This window comes from Leopardus geoffroyi, chromosome D4, assembly GCF_018350155.1.
Source record: "Leopardus geoffroyi isolate Oge1 chromosome D4, O.geoffroyi_Oge1_pat1.0, whole genome shotgun sequence".
Taxonomy (NCBI): Eukaryota; Metazoa; Chordata; class Mammalia; order Carnivora; family Felidae; genus Leopardus; species Leopardus geoffroyi.
Genome location: NC_059342.1, coordinates 16,835,207 through 16,855,664, shown reverse-complemented (window position 1 = coordinate 16,855,664; position 20,458 = coordinate 16,835,207). Strand labels below are relative to the sequence as shown.

The window sequence follows — 20,458 nt, the reverse complement described above, 5'->3', positions numbered from 1 at the left end:
TTAATTTCTAGGAGCAAATTTGTTCTTTGCCTTTTTTTTTTTTTAAAGCATCCTGAATGTAGTATCTTATTTCCCTGAGGATATTGATAGGTTTTTTTTGTTTTTGTTTTTGTTTTTGTTTGAGGTTTTCTTCTTCCTGCATTGTCTGATTCTTACTGATTGATGTTTTGTGGTGTGTCTTTTCTGGGCTTTTTATTTAAGAGTGGAGGAGAGAAAGCTCTTTAGAAATTCTGAGCATCTAGGTGAAGCTTAGCTGTAGTTTTGAGCTTCACGGTGGAGTGATCTGGACGCCGTTTGTTGGGGGACCTGAGATGACAGCATATTCCTGCCTTTTCTCTTAGTTCCTTTACCAGAAAAGAATCCTCCAGACCCCTGCCTGGATAAGGTAAAAGCCTTGTTGCTAGTGTTAATGGAAGTCAGACAGGGGAAGAGGATTGGGAAAGTCTCAACATTAGTAATTCACTATTTGTACATCGATGTCATCCTGGAGCTGCCAGGATTTTGTGGCAGAGATCTGTTTGGTTCTTGGCTTTTCCCAGTTTCGATTTCTGGGGACTTTTACCTTGGGGGATTCTGGGGACTGCTAAGTCAAGTACCACTTGACCATCTCCTTTCCGACTTCCAAAATGTTATTCTCTGGACCTCTGTGTTCTTGTGGATTAATTTCTTTAAGAAAAATTATTTTGCTATAATTTTAATAAAGTTTTAGGCCAGAATAAAATTAAATGAGTGTTTTTAATTTGCCATTTGTATTCAGATACCAGTGTAGTTTAAATGAAAACATGCCAAGTGAACACAACAACAAAAAAATAACCTTGGTTTTTGTTTTATTAGAATTGCATTAAACCTACACATTAATTTGGGATGTTTACAATTATCAGTCTTCTGGAACCAGAACAGATTTATTTAAGGTGTCTTTTGTGCCTTCAAGTTCACTTTTTATTATTTCTTCACTCAGGTCCTGAACATTTCTTCTACGATTGTATTTTATGATTGTTGTGTCTGTATTGAGATCAAATATATGTAATTCTTTAGTTATTTCTACTTTTTCAAGTTTCTGCTTTCTTAATTATCTCTATGTCTCTTATGTATTTCTACCTTCCGAAGCCTGGCACACTGGAGCAAGCAATGTTAGATGCTTTGGTGATGGATCGAGTGGATTTTGTGAAGCTCCTAATAGAATATGGAGTGAACCTCCATCGCTTTCTTACCATCCCCCGACTGGAAGAGCTCTATAATACAGTGAGTATTGGAACATCCCATCAACCACCTCCCTTAGGCTTTATTTATTAATTAGCTTAAGCTTTAGCTTAAGCTAAATGAATATTAAATGTTCGTCTCCTTGAATATTCACGTACAAAGATAAATTAGAGATTTCTCAACCAAAGGGCAAACATTCTTACCAAATCTATTTTATCCTATAGTCATTTCTGTGTTTTTTATTTTAATTAATTACACTGAATAGAAATATAAACTCATCTAAGAAAATACCACAGTAAGACCATAATTAAAGCCAATAATGTGAATAAGGACAAATTGCTTTTATTGAGTTGTTGGAGGCATCTCAACCTAAGGCCACCGTTAAAAGTCTGTTCCTGCAACTTTCCTATGCAAACCCTTTATTGAACATAGACCAGCTTACTCACTGTAAAAACACCATTCGCTCAAGCCAAGCACCCTTCTTGAAATGTCCTTTCTTGGCCTTTGAATCTCACCCTTTCTTCAAAGCCCTATTCAAGGCCTGCCTTTTTGAATATTCCAGTCCACAGTAAATCTGACCTTATGGTACATATTTTTTGCAACTCTTTTTGAACACACACAGTCTTGGTAGTTTAGGTTATTTTCTCATGTAAGTCCCCACTCTCTTCAATTAGACTGTAAACACTATGAAGAAAGTACTTCTATTCCTCACTGACTCCCTCAAAACTTGCCTGAGTGTGGTAAGCATTCAATAAGTATTTGTTGATGGAATGTAATTGTGTGATGGATGGGGTTTGTAATTGTGTAGTTTATATATGATAAAGGAGAGCTATAAACTATTTAAAATTTATTTTTATCTCTTGAAAAAAATAAGGTTAATTCCGTTTTTACTATCTACGTATATATCTCTTTAAAATACATCTTGGGGGCACCTGGGTGGCCCAGTCTGTGAAGCCCCTGACCTCAGTTCAGGTCATGGTCTCAACGGTTAGTGGGTTGGAGCCCCGCGTCGGGCTCTGTGCTGACCGCTCAGAGCCTGCAGCCTGCTTCAGATTCTGTGTCTCCCTCTGTCCCTGCCCCTTCCCTGCTCACACTCTGTCTCTGTCTCTTTCTCTCTCTCTCTCTCAAAATAAACAAACGTTAAAAAAATTAAAAAAAAAATACATCTTGCTTTGAAAAGTATTTCAATCTAATTATGTCTTCTCTTAGGGAGTACCTTTCTAATAATTAATTGGGGTGAGCTTCATTACTAAAGAGGTTGAAGAAAATTGTCAGTATTCTGGGTTATTTGTACATTCTGAAATAAAATATTTTTTCCCCTTGCACGTGGTAATTAAAAGGAATCATTTTTTTCTTTTCTTCTTTATGACAGAAGCAAGGACCCACCAATATGCTCTTGCATCATCTCGTCCGAGATGTAAAGCAGGTAACTTAATTACGAATGCGGGCAGATTTCTTTGTGTATTGCCTTAGCTTTGTGATTGAGGTATTGCCAGATTTTGCCCTGTAAAGTGTACATTTGGATTTTCTAGTGAATTACCTACCCTCTTTGCCTCCGCCTCTGAATAATTTCATCACCAAACAATACTCGGAAGGTTTTTTTTCCTTATAATTTATTTTATGTTTTTAAGGATTTGATCTACCAAGTAAGTGGCACTAATAATTATTTTCTCTGATAAAATATGAACCGGAGACATATAAAACTTTCAATCAGAACATTAGCTCAACATGATACAACAGTATTGCCAATGATGATAATATTTGCTGAAAATAAAGAAATTTTGTCCTTGTCCAGTTGTTTTTATCGGAGGACTAATATGTGCTTTGCATTGTTTTGTTATTGTTTTTGACTATAAGCGATAGCTTGGGGTCCCTATCTTCTTTTGTAAGCCTACACATTGTTCTACGGAGCCAGGAGGAATCACACTGCTCTATACCCTTGCTCATATTCTGCTTGTAGTGTTCGCATTGAACTCTGAGTTGGGTCAGACTTCAAATAAAATCATCTGTTAGTTACCAAACCTTCCCAACTTTTTTGTTTTTTAATGTTTTATTTATTTTTGAAAGAGAGAGAGAGAGAGAGAGAGAGAGAGAGAGAGAGACAGAGTACAAGCGGGGGAGGGGCAGAGAGAGAGGGAGACACAGAATCCGAAGCAGGCTCCAGCCTCTGAGCTGTCAGCACAGAGCCCAGGCAGGACCAAACTCATGAACCGCAAGATCATGACCTGAGCCAAAGTTGGATGCTTAACTGACTGAGCCACCCAGGAGCCCCCAAACCTTCCCACTTTAACAGAGTTTTATGCCTTAATTCCTTCTCTTTTTTTAAAAAAAAAAATTTTTTTTTAATGTTTATTTATTTTGGGGACAGAGAGAGACAGAGCATGAATGGGGGAGGGGCAGAGAGAGAGGGAGACACAGAATCGGAAGCAGGCTCCAGGCTTTGAGCCATCAGCCCAGAGACTGACGCGGAGCTCGAACTCACGGACCGCGAGATGGTGACCTGAGCTGAAGTCGGACACTTAACCGACTGAGCCCCCCAGGCGCCCCCTAATTCCTTCTCTTTTAATCACCAAGATCTTTTATTCACATCTGCAGAAAATTAGGAGAGACTCTTTTTTTTTGTCCCCATGATTAAAATCCATCCCTGGCACACTTTAAAAGTACTTCCCTCATTTCTCTGAAGTCTGGTTTTCTTGATGGAGAGTGTCCAGGCTTTCGGGCTATGTTGACTTGGTGGGAGAGCCTTGGCGGAGGAAGACGTGTAGTTGGCAAAGTTAGACGTAAGCAAAAGAGTCCGTGGTGATATAAATTTAGTTTGCGTGATTTCTGCTGGATCAAAATAATTCTCCGTAGATTATTTCCTTGAACTTTGATTCTATTACAGTAAGTGAAAGAAAAAGGAATGGAATAAGTTAAATATGCTTTTAACTAGGAGCAACTAAGAGCATTAGTTTTGGTATTCCTTGCAAAAAGTAAATTATGGATATGAAAAAGAAATTATTTACATTCATTCATATGTGAAATATGTAAATACATATTTATATTATTTATTGCATTTATTTATAAATAAGCAAATATATATATGTATATAAAGCCTTATTTCTTGTTCAAAGCTTTGTGAATGTTGTTCATAATCTGTTTGTTTCAAAGATCTTGTTCAGCACCATGTGTGCCTTAAAAATGTTGAAATAAGTTGGATAGAGAAAGACAAATGCTGTGTGATTTCACTTAGATGTGGACTCTAGTAATCAAACAGAAACAGACTCGCAGATTCAGAGATCAAATTGTTGATTCCTGGAGAGGGCCAGAGTTGGATGGTGGGCTCAATAGGTGAAGGAGATTAATACAATAAATACGTCCTGGGGATGTAATGTACAGCATAGGGAATATAGTCAACGGTATGGTACTAACTTTTTATGGCAACAGGTGATCACTAGACTTATCATGGGGACCATGTCATAATGTATAAAAATATGAAATCACTTTGATATGTACCTGAAACAAATAGGATAGTGTTTGTCAATTATCCTTTAATTTAAAAAATGTACCGTGAATGGTAGTTGAGAGTACCAGTTACGAAGAGGTAGTAAGCTGGGTTTTAAGTGGTCAAAGTAATCTTCATTTAGACCAAGACCCATGTACGTGGAAATCTGCTGCTTAGCCCTCCTGCTCACCATTACATGTGTTTTGGTAGCTTCATGTTTTGATATCTTACTTCGTTCTGTCGTTCCATGTTCCTTATTTCTATTTGCTCTGCTTCCTTCCATATTCTCATGTTGTGCGTGATATAGTCCACAGAGTGCAGAGGGCTATAGCCATTTCAATGGAGAGGTGAAAGATTTTGGGTCACCTACATTCAGTATATTGAGGGGGAGGAAGAAATTTTCCTCAGTCCAAGGTTCTTCCAGCTGGACTAAGAATTAAATTTTGCATGAGACAGATTAGCAGGAAAAAAAAACACCCAAAGTTTTATTGTGTGCACACAGAGACCCAATAATGAAATTGAGACCTCAAGAAATGACCAAGGCAGGCAGTTTTTATACTTTTCAGACAAAGAGACAATACATCTGTGAGGAATTGACAGGACAAAGAGAAGTTAACTTTGGGAGCTTCGGTTAGTAAGGAGTTCTAAACAGAATTTGGCAGGGGGAGTAAATTAGTAAAAAGTAACAAGGTTGTTTATTCAGCCTTCTCCACTCTAAATTTCTCATCTCTGGTGAAAAGGATGTCTCTTGATCTCGTGGTACAGGGAGGGTACCTTTTACAGGGAGAGTTATTTCCTGCTTTCAAGGGGACAGAGTCAGTCTGAGTGTTTTCTGGCACAGGCTGTCTCTTAAGTAACTTTTATTCAAAATAATATGTCAAACTGGCACATTTTGGTGATAACCTCCAGTGATTTGACTTCTGCTATAGTAGATCCATAATTTCCCGTTAAAAACAATCTTTTATACTATATTTAAGTGTATTTTATTATAAAGTATGTGTATGCATGAGAGAGAGAAAAAAAAAGAGAGTTGAATGAGCAAATATAAGCACACATTTGATGTCTGTGAAACTAAAAACACATTAAGGCCAAATTCGTTTTTCCATCTGAACAAGCAGACTGTATCAATAGTTGGTCACATTAATCGATCAATTTGTAAAGATGATTGAAAAGCGTGAGTCTGCCTCTTTGCACTTGACTGGGTTATGTTCTAACAGATGGCAAACCAGACCAAAAAAAGGCACTGAAAGTTACAGTCCATTACATGGTTTTGTTTCAGCATGCCCTTCTCTCAGGCTACAGAATAACACTGATCGACATTGGATTGGTCATCGAATACCTCATTGGTGGAGCTTATCGCAGCAGCTACACTAGAAAAAGTTTCAGAGCCCTCTACAACAACCTCTACAGAAAACGTAAGGTGCCACAATTGGTAAGTACCTGAGTAAAAATTGGGGATGATAACTAGGAGTTACACGTTTCGAAAAATGGCTTCGGAAGTTCAGATGGGAATAGCTTCTAAAACGGACATCTGTGTTTATGGACATTCACTGAGTCTCTGCTACGTGTCAATGACAGTGCTGGTCTAGGTTGGACATAAAGATCAGGAGTTCAGAAACTCTCAGAGGAAACAGATTTATGAATAACTAGCCATAATATGGAAGAGGATACAATAGGTGATGTACTGCCATAGAAGTAATGTGTTGAGAAAGATTTGAGGGGGGGATGACCAGTTCTTTTCTCTCCTTTTGGAAGTATAGAAGGGAAAGGCTTACTGGGCTTACATCTGTGAACTCCTAGTAGTCCGTAGTCTGGAAACCACAATCTTGGCACAGGTGTGTAAGGGTTATATTGGAAAATGCATGCAGAGTGTACTAGGTAAAAACACACACTGTACATACTTTATTTTCCATCATGTTTTCGAAAGTCTAGGAATGCAAAGTTAGAGTTGCTGCCTGGTTGATTAGCAGAGAAAACATTGCTGGTTTCTTAAAATCGCTGTTATTAACCAGTAGACTGAAGAGAGCCTTTCTTCTTAGAGGTTAATGGAAGTGTTAGAAAAGGTGGTCCGGGGCATTCTGGGGCAGTGACAGGCACAGTGCTGTGGACACAAGGATATGTTTCTGCAGTGGCAAGGAGGCCTTTGCTGCTGGTGCCGTGCTGACAGGTTGTGCAGGATGAGACTAGAAAGGAGGTTTGGGGTGGGCTCACAGGAAGAGTCCAGAATATGAGGCCACCTTTATTTATAAAGAATCAGGTAAAGTGAAAGCCCAACTTGTCTGTAAGAAATAAAAGAGCAAAACAAAAAGAAACTCAAATCTCACAGAGAAAATAATCTTCCCTGAGATTTCAAAGGCATAGGGATGCACTTGACATATGAGCTCCTTCACTTGAACTAAGTATTCCTTGCTGTGAGGTTCCCTGGGACAGGTATGAGGACTGACTGTGGCCTCGCTGTAGCCCAGCAGGGAACTCGCTAGGCAAGTACCCCTAGTGGTTTTTCCTTTTGAAATGCTATGAAATTACTACCCATTTCTCTGACTGTTTTCTGGTGAAGGAGTAGACTTATTAGTAAATTCTGATGGTAAGTTAGATTGTAGCACTTACAAACACATGGTTTGGAGTCAGAGAGATTTGGGACAGAGGATTAGTTTTGCTCCATGTGAAATCTTGAGTGAGAAACTTAACCTTTCTGTGTGTCATTTTCCTTATCTATAAAATGGGAATAATAATAGAACATCTCTTTCATAAGTTCATCAAAAGGATTAAATAAAGTAACACCTGAAAGCACATATTCCTAGTATATGGAGGGTATAGAGTATGAATAATAATAGTCATTATGATTACTACTGACAATGCTATTAATTCTGTATCACAATGATAATGATAATAATTTGAGTATTTTTTAGAAGTCCAGATCCCATCATTTCTCTAATTTATATCTGTAGAATGTAAACTTAAATAGATAGATAGATAGATAAATAAATAAATAAATAAATAAATAAATAAAGTAGCTCAAAGGCCATAGTTTGTATCAGCCCCTTTAAGAATGCTTCTTTTGGTTTCTCATTGATGAAAGCTTCATGCTGATAAGCAACAAATTATGTTGTTATTGGGTCTAATCACTGGAATTGCAGTGGTGATTCATAATATCTGGAGAAGTTCCATAACTTTCTAACTTAACCTTGGAGTTGTTTGTGAGTGGGAACTTTCTCTTATCAGAACTGTGAATCTTTATTGCCTCTTCTGAACTCATTCCAGGTATAGAACATCCATTGATTTTTAATGGAATTTCCACATAGAGAAGGAATGCAGATATATAATAGGGAACAAAAGAGTATGTTCTCTCAGACGTTAGGAAATAACAGTGTGCTTAATAAGGAGGTGATCATGAGAGGCTTTTGTGGGGTGAGTAATTAATTCTAATTATGGGCTAGAGACAGAACCATTGGATACTTGGTAGGATACCTGATACAATATAATATTTTGTTTTCATTATTGTCTAGAAATGAAATGTTCATTGTCACCATAATAATATTATTAATTTCCCTTTTTGTTTTGTTTGAAAAACAAAATAACATATGCCAGCAAGTGACCAGTTTTGCTGAAAGCCGTTCCCAGCCCCCTCTGCACCGAAGACGTCCCTCAGGAAATAGAAAGGAATCCGCAGAAAGCACTCTGCACTCCCAGTTCATTAGAACCGCCCAGCCTTACAAATTCAAGGTACCACTTATTTAGTTTTAGAAATTAAAAAAAAATTTTTTTTTTTATTTTTTAGAGAGAGAGGGAGAGAGAGAGAAAGAGAAAGAGAAAGAAAGAATCCCAAGCAGGCTCCACACTCAGCACAGAGCCTGACACGGGCTGGATCCCATGACCCTGGAATCACGACCTGAGCTGAGATCAAGAGTTGGACACTCAACCAACTGAGCCACCCAGACACCCCTGAAACTTTTTTTTAAAGTAATCTCTCTGCCCGATGTGAGGTTTGAACTCACAACCCTGAGATCAGCCAGGTGCCCCACTACTTATTTACTTTTAGACTTGAAAATAAAATTGTTCCTGCAGATTAGACCATTTCTTCATTTAAAGTTGGAGACGGGGAGGCACCAGTAGACCATTTGCAAGTACCATAGGAAGGTGGGTGCCACTGCCTCTTCCAACAACAACTGAGCGCTGTGAGCAACGTTGCTATTCCACTGCTCCTCGCATTCCCTTAGTTCACTTTCCTCGGGGCTACGTGCTTTTGCTCGAGTTTCTGTATACATGATTCCTATGTTGGCTCAAAGAGGTTTGCTTTCCATAGCTCCTAGGATGAATGGATAGTTTATAAAATTACCCTTGATCACCATCAATGAATACAAATTCCTTTTATTTATAGAAATAGAGGAAGCTTATAGTTTTCTCTCTTACCCCCTTTTATCAAAAAGAATGATCATTGAATCTTGTTATTTAGCAGGCATTACTTTGGGTGCTTGGTGGAATTTGGGATGCAGATGGGTGGAGAAGATATAAAGATGACTGAGAAATGATCCCACTCTCCCCGAAGTAATATAGTATTGCAGCATGATAAATATTGAAATAGAAATACGCACATAGTGATATAGAAGCACATGGGGGAGTTAGGGAGTGGCATTTCTGATGAGCTGTGAAGTGTTAGCTTACCAGGTAGAGAATAGTATTTCATTATTACATATTACTATTACTAGAGGAATATAATCAGAATAAAGGAAAGGAAACTTAAAACCAGTTTGGATACGTGTTGTCAATACTAGTGACATTTTTCTAAGGGAAAGATAATGAATCGATTTATAAAGTAAGGTTAGAGTAATTGAATAGTTCTCATTTATCCAGTATGTTATTTTGACCTATTTCCTGGGGAAATTAAAAATTGTCATATAGTTATTGGGTCTATCCCAAAGGCGTAGTGTTTTAAGTTGTGCTAAATAAACACAAGGTATCTCAGCTTTTAGACCCTGGATCTGTCAGACACAATGAGAAATAGATCACCTAAAAGACCAAAATTTTGATTTCTGGTTTATAAAGCTCCATTGTTATTTCCATCTCTTGTCAATGATTTAAAAAATATTCTTAGGATACCTGATATGTTTCATTAGGTCAAATATCATGCATCTGAGTATTTGGGACTCCATTTATATTTTATTTTCCAACAGGAAAAGTCTGTAGTCCTTCATAAATCAAGGAAGAAGTCAAAAGAAGAGCAAAATATATCAGATGACCCTGAGTCTACTGGCTTTATTTACCCTTACAATGACCTACTGGTTTGGGCTGTGCTAATGAAAAGACAGAAGATGGCCATGTTCTTCTGGCAGCACGGAGAGGAGGCCACGGTCAAGGCAGTGATTGCTTGTAAACTCTACCGAGCCATGGCCCATGAAGCTAAGGAGAGCAACATGGTGGATGATGCCTCAGAAGAGTTGAAAAATTACTCAAAGTAGGAGTTCTCTCTTCACTTCATACTAAACATCGACAGTTCTTAGAATGGTTAGACACTTTTATCTCCCTCAACTTAGAACTTGTAAGACGCATGGACTTGTTGCCGTGCATTTCCTGGGCTCTCCTGTAAATAAGGGTCTTTAGGTATTTCAGGGTGCTTTGTGGAACAAGCAGAAGAGAGTCGAGAGTTGGTCCTCAAATTAGGAGAGCTGGGTTTTGGTCTTAGTCCAGCTGTTTACTAATTGGGTGATTAGTTGGCCAGATTTCAGGACTCTAGTTTCCTCACATAGAATGTTCAGTTAATGATTTTGAACTCTCAAACTCTTTGATACTAAGTTAAGTGAAAACTTGTTGTTTACTTGTAGTACCTTTCAGGCAGGAAAACAAATAAATGTGTTGTGTGTCAAAGAACCAGAGCATGATGGCAAAAGACAGAAAAGTTAGAAATAGTTTTGATTTTTTTTTTTTTTATTACTGAAGCATTATAATAGTGAGGAAAGAAGAGGGGCTAGAGTTAATGGAAACTAATGTGTAATTGTGACTTTTAGGTTTCAGAGAGGAGCGCCTGGATAGCTCAGTCGATTAAGTGTCAGACTTTTGATTTTGGCTCAGGTCATGATCTCACAGTTTGTGGGTTTGAGTCCCACATCAGGCTCTGTGCTGACAGCATGGAGCCTGCTTGGGATTCTCTCTCTCCCTCTCTGCGCCTCTCCTGCTCGCTCTTTCTCTTTCTCTCTCAAAATAAATAAACTTAAAATAAAATAAAATAAAAGTTCCAGAGAGGGGCACCTGGAAGGCTCAATTTGAGCCCTGAGTCAGGCTCTGTTCTGACAGCTCGGAGCCTGCTTGGGATTCTCTCTCTTTCCCTCTCTCTCTGCCCATCCCCTGTTCTCTCTCTCAAAATATATACACAGTTTTTAAAAATAATAAAAAAAAAGATTCCGAGAGAATAGCAGGGTCTGCTTCTTAGAGTAAACAACATCCCCAAAAATGTCTCCAAGTCTAGCTTCTTACTCAAGTCATCTATTTATTTTCTAAAATGTTAAGGAAAAAAAGGGTGACCCCATGATTTTCCTTAATCGCTAGTTCAGTATTGAACAGTCTTTTCTGTAAAAAAATTCTTTAGTAGGTCTTGTCAGAGAGCCCCAAACCAAGCTATATATAGCCTGGTTTGTAGTGTAGACAGGCTTCTCCCCATGAATAGATAGCTCAGCCATGCCTGGTGTAAACCAAATTCTGGAAAGGGAGAACCATTCATCTGAGCAGCAATCACTTTCAAATAGCTTCTGCAATCTGAGGTTATTCTGTTGCTGTTCATTCTTTTGCATCGGTCTTTCCTGAGTCTCCTGTCTCATCGTTTTGAATGTTACTGGGACTCTCACCTATATATATATATTTTTTTTTTTGCCACTAACTGTGTGTCATTACAGACAGTTTGGCCAGCTTGCCCTGGATGTGTTGGAGAAGGCATTCAAGCAGAATGAAAGAATGGCCATGAAACTGCTGACCTGCGAACTCAAGAACTGGAGCGATTCCACCTGTCTGAAGCTGGCCGTGTCTGGAAGGTTGCGGCCCTTCGTTTCACATACTTGCACCCAGATGCTGCTGACAGACATGTGGACTGGGCGCCTGAAAATGAGGAAACATGCTTGGCTAAAGGTACATTGACTCACAGAGAACGCACTGGTGGTTGCCAAAGGGGAGGAGGCTGGGGGGATGGGCAAAATGGGTGAAGGGGAGAGGCAGGCACAGGCTTCTAGTTATGGAATGAGTAAGCCACAGGGATGAACGGCGCAGCACAAGGAATGTGGTCAGTGGTGCTGTGGTCGTGTTGTGTAGAGACAGACGGTAGCTACACTTGTGGGGAGCACAGTGCAAGCATAGAGGTCTCAAGTCTCTGTTCTGTACACCCGAAACTAATGTAACCTTGTGGGTCAGCTGTACTTGAATTGAAAGAAAAAGGTGTATTTGGGGCGCCTGGGTGGCCCAGTTGGTTAAGCATCCAACTCTTGATTTTGGCTCAGGTCATGGCCTCATAGTTCGTGGGATGGAGCCCCACGATGGGCTCTGTGTTGTCAGTGCTTGGGTTTCTCTCTCTCCCTCTCTTCTTGCCCCTCCCCTGCTCATTCATTCTCTCTCTCATTAATAAATAAGTATACTTAAAAAAAAAAAGATGTATTTACTTGCTATATAGAATTTAATATTGGTTTACTCTGAAGGTCTGTATTCTGGACTTCATTTTTCCCTTGTTGTGGAAGAGTATATTCAGGAAAGCCAGTTACTATCTTCGGCTCTCACAGATGAGCCGGGATCTTCCCAGGGGAGCCTCTAACACTACTTTATCTCCCGATTTCTTTTTTAAAAATGGGGATGATTGTACCAGCTCTGTCCATCAAAAGGCATTCTCTTGTGAAGGTGGTTAGAAGTTGGAAGCATATACAAACATATACAAGATTTCATTCTCTTTTTTTTTTTTATTTTTATTTTTTTATTTTTTAAAATTTACATCCAAATTAGCATATGGTGCGACAATGATTTCAGGAGTAGATTCCTTAGCGCCCCTTACCCATTTAGCCCATCCTCTCTCCCACAACCCCTCCAGTAACCTTCAGTTTGTTCTCCAGATTTATGAGTCTCTTCTGTTTTGCCCCCCTCCCTGTTTTTATATTATTTTTGCTTCCCTTCCCTTATGTTCATCTGTTTTGTCTCTTAAAGTCCTCATATGAGTGAAGTCAAATGATTTTTGTCTTTCTCTGACTAATTTCACTTAGCATAATACCCTCCAGTTCCATCCATGCAGTTGCAAGTGGCAAGATTTCACTCTTTTTGATTGCCAAGTAATACTCCGTTGTATATATATACCACATCTGCTTTATCCATTCATCCATCGATGGACATTTGGGCTCTTTCCATACTTTGGCTATTGTTGATTGTGCTGCTACAAACATGGGGGTGCATGTGTCCCTTTGAAACACCACACCTGTATACCGTGGATAAATGCCTAGTAGTGCAATTGCTGGGTCGTAGGGTAGTTCTATTTTTAGTTTTTTGAGGAACCTCCATACTGTTTTCCAGAGTGGCTGTACCAGCTTGCATTCCCATACAAGATTTCATTCTTAGTAAACTCCATTACCTCTGATAATTATAACAGAACTAAATGAGCCTTTTTAGTGAAGTTTTTTTCATCTTAAGAATATTAACCAACAATAAACTAAATAAAACCAACAACTGGGGCGCCTGGGTGGCTCAGTCGGTTGAGCGTCCGACTTCGGCTCAGGTCACGATCTCACGGTCCGTGAGTTCGAGCCCCGCGTCGGGCTCTGGGCTGATGGCCCAGAGCCTGGAGCCTGCTTCCGATTCTGTGTCTCCCTCTCTGCTCCTCCCCCGTTCATGCTCTGTCTCTCTCTGTCTCAAAAATAAATAAACGTTAAAAAAAAAAAAAAAAAAAAAATTAAAAAAAAAAAAAATAAAAAATAAAACCAACAACTTCTGTTCTCTTCATCCAATGTGATGCTTTAGGGAATAATGCTTATTTTATTTTATTTTTTTTTAAGTTTATTTATTTATTTTGAGAGACGGAGAGAATGAGTATGAATGGGGGAGGAGCAGAGAGAGAGGGACAGAGGGAACCCAGGCAGGCTCCACACTGTCAGTGCAGAGCCTGATGTGGGGCTCTGTCTCACCAACTGGGAGTTCATGACCTGAGCCGAGATTCAAGAGTAGGACACTTACCTGACTGAGCCACGCAGGTGTCCCTTAAATGCTTATTTTATAAAGCTGCCCTCAAACACATTTGTTCACCCATTTCCAGATTCTTCTACCCATTACAGCTTGGCCTCACCTCTCATCTTGAATTATCAAGAGTAATTTAGTTAACTACTAAAAACATGAGACTTTTGACATCAAATCTAAAGCTTTAGGTTATGGTCAAGCTTATAAAGTCCTTATGCTTATAGAAACTGAATTAAAAGGGATAAAACATGAGAATTAAGAGATACATTAAGACTGTATATTATTTTATTTTTCCTGCAGTTCTTAAAAATTTGTGTCCCAAATAGGACGACTTTCTTAAAAATAGTTTTTGTTGGACACACTATAGAAAACACAAAGAAATAAAAGGCATAATATATAAAATAAATAAAAGAACTTGCACATTTCAATTCCACCAATGAGATTGCAAAAATAAGAAAAATTGAATCAAAACTTATTTCACATAGATTCCTCTTTTAAAAATATTAAATAACAGCTGTTTCTAGAAGTTCTCCTTTGATCTGTTTTGATTTCAACTTTGGAAATGATGAAGCAGAGACATGAATGGGTCCACCTCTAGCTACACAATCTCTGGCAATAACTGTTTTTAAATGTGTAGAGAATGAGATGGGGTAAGATGGCTGCAAGTTTGAGCAGTAATTTTCCCCATGGCTGTGTCCTGTACATAGTTTAGTTTACTAGAAATCCTTTTTACTGAGAACTTAATAACATTTTTGCTCCTCATATACCTTGTATCAACCAAGAGACCTAAGTGAAACAAGACTGAATGTTTTGCCCCAAAACACAGTGAGTCGAGAAAGAAGTCTGAATTAGCTACTTAAAATCTCTGAGCTGCAGGAAATTGCTCTCCCTGTGTAGATCCTGATTCCCCAGTGTTTGGCTTGTGAGTTTTGAGAACACATTTGCAAATAATTGTAAGGTGTCCTGGTTAGACTAATTCCAAGTGGATGAAGACTGGAGGAAGACCTTATAGGGTCTGGTGGAAGAGAAAACTCATTTAAATACTTATAGGGTGATAGGCTCCAACTGATCCCTTGGGAATGGGATATCGCTATCCTTGAGTAGTGTTTCATGAGGCAGTTGTCCTGCAAGGGACAAGTGGAGTCTTTTCAGGAAGTGGGTTAGGAATTAATTAGTGTAATGTCATCATTGTGCCTGGTAACTATGATGTTTCCAGACCTAGAAGACTGTGTGTATTTTGGGTTCCATATCTGAAGAGAAAGCATATACTGTTCACACAAACAAAACCCTGTCAAAACTGGGACGGTCCTGAAAAACTTCTTATAGGAGATCAGGCTTTAAAATACAACAAAAAGTCATTTCAGCAGTGAAAGTTGACCAGGATATGACTTCAGTTTATTTAATCATGAATGGTGTGCAGTCAGGGTTAATCGTATTTTTGTTCACCGAATCCCAGAGAACTAAGGCCTGATTTTAGCTTGAAAGAAAAGTAGTGCTCAAGAAGTTGAGTTGTACAACATTTAGTATATCTCCTACACTATTTATTCTTAAAAGCCATATAAATTGAACATAAAATAATCTTTTGAATAAAAAAAATCTTTTGAATAGCCCATAAATACATGAATAATAGCAATAATAATGAAGGAACTATGGATATCTGGATGTATACCTTCTTTGGGATTTACTGGCAAAGAAAATATTTGTGTAGGATGTGAGGTGAATCCACCAGAAGGTGGCACTTGGTATGTTTTTATATTCTTGATTTCATAATATGAATACATTTTAATGTGTTTTACGGGATAACTACTTAATGGCATTGAAAGGTTATGAAAGCAATATGCTCATGCTTACTGAAAAATAATACTTCTCACTGCCTGCTCCTATGGATAAATAATTACAGTGTAGTATACATATTTTTAAGCCTTTAAATGCATATATGTGTATGTACGTATCTTCTTTAATTTTTAATTTTCTTTTTGCACAGTAATGGGAGCACACTATATATGTTATTATATAGTTTTCTTTTATTCACATAACAATATAACTTGGATATCTTTTCATTATATTAAAAATTGCCTTTATCTTTTTAATGATTGCATAATATTCCACTCTTAGGTTGTCCTACACCAGCTATCCCTTTGGAGATGGATATTTAGGTTGACATAGACTTTTTTCTAAGTTTGTTTATTTACTTGACAGGGGAGAGGGGGCAGAGCGAGGTAGGGAGAGAGAGAATCCCAAGAAAACTCTGTACTGTCAGTGTAGAGCTCGACACGGGGCTCAATCCCATGAATCGTGAAATCATGACCTGAGCCAAAATCAAGAGTTAGACGCTCAACTGACTGAGCCACCCAGGTACCCCAGGTTGACATAGGTTTTTTGCTATTACACATAACCCTGCAACAATCATCCCTATACACATGCACTTGTATTTATGAGTATTTCTGAGAGAGACACTTCTAGAATTGGAATTGAGTCAACAAGTACATGTCGAATCAGGTTATCAACTGAATTGGGGATAGGTCTGACACTATATGTACGTGAAAATCTTCATTTTGTTACTTGGCTAATACTTGTGACTTGTGTAACTCTTACTGTTTATTTTGCTTTATTTTCTTTCAAAGATCATCATAAGTATTCTTTTTCCACCCACCATTTTGTCATTGGAATTTAAAAGCAAAGCAGAGATGTCACATGTTCCCCAATCCCAGGACTTCCAGTTTGCGTGGTATTATGGTGACCAGAACGCCAGCAATGCCAAAGAAAGTGCTTATACGGTTAGTACAATATCCCCAGGAACTAAGCTTTCATATGCATTCGTACACATTTTCATACACCTGCACAAATGTACACATTCCCAAAATTTGTTTAGGAAACAACTTATTTAACAATCTTAGTCATATTATCTATGATCAGGCATAGCATGTATGATATGTCTAATTAACTCCCATATATGATTAAGCAAAATATCCCATTTCTTTGGGAAATAAAGTCTTTATTCTGCCTTGATGGCTGCTTCACTTTTCATTTTCCCTTGTGACAAGTAGAATAAATAGAGTTACTGTTTCTCTAAAGTTACAATGAGGAATGCCTCATATCCTTAAAAATCTTTATTTGTTAAGATGCAGGTTTAGAATTTGCATTATCTTTACTGTTTCACTGCACAATTTTTTTTACATTTGTTATATCCAGTGACCAACTAATTTTACATGAGTTCCCAGCTGTATATGCTTTCCTGAGTAACTTGAGCTACTGCTCTTGCAACCTGTCTTCATTGGAAAGTCCCCAGTATTCTGTCTGTGCACGTATTTTTTGCTTTTTTGTCTCAACTTGGATCATTACTTATAAACTTATTACTGTAGGTGCAGTGACCGTCTTCTGTGGTACTTAATATTTTAATGAGGCATCTTTAGTTAGCATCTTTTTTGGATATGCTTTTGCACTTGTGAAGTATTTGTTATAGTATCTAAAAATGTATTCAATAAGTATTAAATTCAAAATAATTATAATTAGTGGGTATGGCTGACGTCTGTTTTGATTGGGTGAGCATCCATTCTGATTGGTTAATGCCCCTATCAGATCAGTTGTTAAATATTTTGACTCTCATGCCTGTTTGGGTATATATGTATTCCTCTCCTCTACCCTCTCTCCCTTCCTTCCATCCTCACTTTGCTAAGACTGATGTTTTATCTGGGGTTCTCAGAGTATAAGATGACAGGTGCATTCTAACCTCTGTGGAATGAATGCATGAGCAATTATCTTGCCAAGCTGGGCAATCAGGTTGTCGCAATTGTGACTGTACTGGCTGGATGATATGGTTACTAAGCACAGACCATTTCAAGTGTCTTTTTAAGGGAAGATAAGAAATGCAGTGTTGGCTTAACACCTTTAGAAATAGAATGAAGTCGTCATATGTGAGATATTTTGTTTGAATTTGCTCATTTATATGTTCACACTGAGTTAGTTTATTGAAGTGAACAATGGAGAAAGCTGCTTATCTACCTATCTATCTATCTATCTATCCATCCATCCACCCACCTACTTATCTATAAACAAGTGTATAAATATGTTGGCAGTTGGTAGCAAATAGTACTTTGCAAGTGGATGTAACTTCACTTTTGGCTCTTACAGGTTTCACGGAAAGCTAAGCTCCCACAAACACTTAAGGCATTGTAGATAGCTGGAGCATTCCACCAAGCAGTCATTCTGAAAGGGGAACTTTTAGAGTAGGAAGTCCTTCCTTAAGTGGCAATTAACTATACTCTTAACGTTGAAAAATATGGTACGTTCTCACAATTCCCTGAAAAATTAAACTTTAGCTGTACTGTAGCGGTTCTGTTTATAACAATTGCCCACCTGGATGCTTTGGACATGGCCATATCAATTTATCAATTAAATTAATATTTAATGGCCACCTCCCATGTGCCAGATAAGATACAATGTTCTGGGGACACTGCATGGTGGCTTCTGCCACCATGGGGCTTATAATCAGGCAGAGTACCTGCGATACCTCAGCATTATTCAATTTAAAGCATTTTTTAAAAAATGTTTCAATTTGTCCTGTTCTGAATGGATTATAATCATAGTAACAATGTTCTCTTGTCTATGAATTTAACTATAGCAATAGTTTTTGATTACCTGCTTTGTGTTTGGAATTTTGCTAAGCAGAGAGTCAGCATTTGATGAGACGGTAAGATTTCACAATGCTGATTAAATATAATATGCTTGATAAGTTGAAGAACACAATTTGTATTCTATATTTTGGGAGAAAAGTGAAGACAGGTAGATGCTCTTTTAGCAGGTCTTTGTAGTTTGTCCTTGTGGTAATAGTGGGTGATAATGAATATAACGAAAGTACCACGGTAATAGGAAAAGGAAGCCCATTGTTCTGAAGCTGTGTAGATTCACCCACTGCATCTGCTTCATGAGGTTTTATAAAAGTCCTTACTGAAGTCTCTACAGGTAAAATAACTTTGCCATCAGAAGTTTAATTTATCTAGCTGCTAGCCCTTTGAAAGCATGACTTTTGATGACAGGAGCTTTCTTAGGAACAAATTATAGCAAGATGGCAGAATGCCTTAACTAGAAGAAGAAGATTCTTCTCATCTGGTGTCAGTCAGTGAGGATTGGAGATTGGTGGCAGCTTCATGAATGAGGTAGTGGTTAAGATGGTCTTATGTGGAAATAGCATTTCTGTGGAAGGGCAGATAGTAGGTAGGGGCCCAGAGGCAGGAATTGCAAGGCATATGTCAAACATCATATGTTCCTTGGCTTGGCTAGAGTCCAGGTTATAGTGGATATGGGACAAGGAGGAAATATTTGTGGGTATGGCTGGGAAAGTAGATTGAGGCTAGATCATGGAGACTCTTGTATATCCTATGAGGGAATGTGGTATTTTTTCTGTAGGTAATGGAGACCCCGTGGATGTATGTGATACGGTAGCAAGATGCTCTGACCATTAGGAAAATTATTCTGCCTCCAGCGTAGAGGATGACGTGGCAAGAAGATAGGCTGAAAACGGAGAACATAGCCTGGTGTAACCATCCAGATGAGGAGGATTTCGGGCTTTGGCTAGAGTTAGTAGCAATGGGCATAGAGAGGAAAAGAGAAATCTTAAGTGAAGAATCAAATAGAGTTTGAACATGGGGCATGAATGAAAGGGAGGTAGCAAATACGACCAAGAAGTTGATGGTTAAAACGAGGGCATCTTGAAAGGATATGGGAATATTTGGAAAAGGAGCAGGTTTGGAAGGAGAAGGAGGAGTTCTTACACATGTTGATAAACTACAATGAAAAAATGTTTTCAAAAGTTGAACAATAATGTGTTTGATCAGACCATCATTAAGTGGGGAAGATGATAGTAATATAATGGAAAATAGGTATGAATTTTAGTAGAGTTGATTGTTGTAGTTATAATTTTATCCTGTGTGCCTGCCGATAGCAGATTCCTTTGAGAGAAAAAGAAAGAGGAGGGAGAGAGGACAGGGGAGAGGGGAGAGGAAAGGGGGAGAGGAAGGGGGAGAGAGAGAGAGAGAGAGAGACCATTTGATTGATGATATTGAGATTTGAATAGAAAAAAAGTTAGCTAAGTGAAACATTTTTATGTTTACCTTCCTATAAGGGTGCGGGAAGGAAAGTCCTGAATCTGAATTTATATTCTCACATTGTCTTCCTCATGGTAGTTGGGTGTCTTTGAATTCAACTTAGAGAGAGGCCCAATTAGGGCTTTATAACACATACCAAATTGTCAAGAGTAAGTAAGACCTAATGAGAAATTCCTAGAAAAAAATAATAAGAGAGATTATTTACTCACAAAGTCATTACTTAAATTGCTTTCTGGGGTCTTCTTAAAGTGGTACTGATGTCATTAAAATCACAGTAAATGATGACTTTTCTTATTGGTTCTAAGCTATTTTAACTCTGGGCTGGTCCAAACCTGTTAGGAACCAGATCAGTTCCTATACTTTTAAGTCACAACCCCAATTTCATTGCCCAAAGTGATGTGAATGACAGCCATCAATCAGACACTGAGATAACCTGTCTAGAAGCCAGAAGCCTCAAAAATGACATTTTCTCAATTTTATGGAC

At 38.3% G+C, this 20,458-nt stretch overlaps 1 protein-coding gene across 1 annotated transcript in view; it reads left to right on the top strand.

The window, feature by feature from the left end:
- Nucleotides 1-1,128: 1,128 nt before the first annotated feature.
- Nucleotides 1,129-20,458, top strand: part of TRPM6 (transient receptor potential cation channel subfamily M member 6) — an 88,557-nt gene continuing 69,227 nt past the window's right edge. Inside the window, exons 1-7 of the mRNA XM_045469692.1 lie at nt 1,129-1,246; nt 2,573-2,626; nt 5,980-6,116; nt 8,273-8,407; nt 9,856-10,136; nt 11,569-11,797; nt 16,495-16,647. Coding sequence (XP_045325648.1) covers nt 1,129-1,246; nt 2,573-2,626; nt 5,980-6,116; nt 8,273-8,407; nt 9,856-10,136; nt 11,569-11,797; nt 16,495-16,647 — 1,107 coding nt within the window. The remainder of the gene's footprint in view (nt 1,247-2,572; nt 2,627-5,979; nt 6,117-8,272; nt 8,408-9,855; nt 10,137-11,568; nt 11,798-16,494; nt 16,648-20,458) is intronic.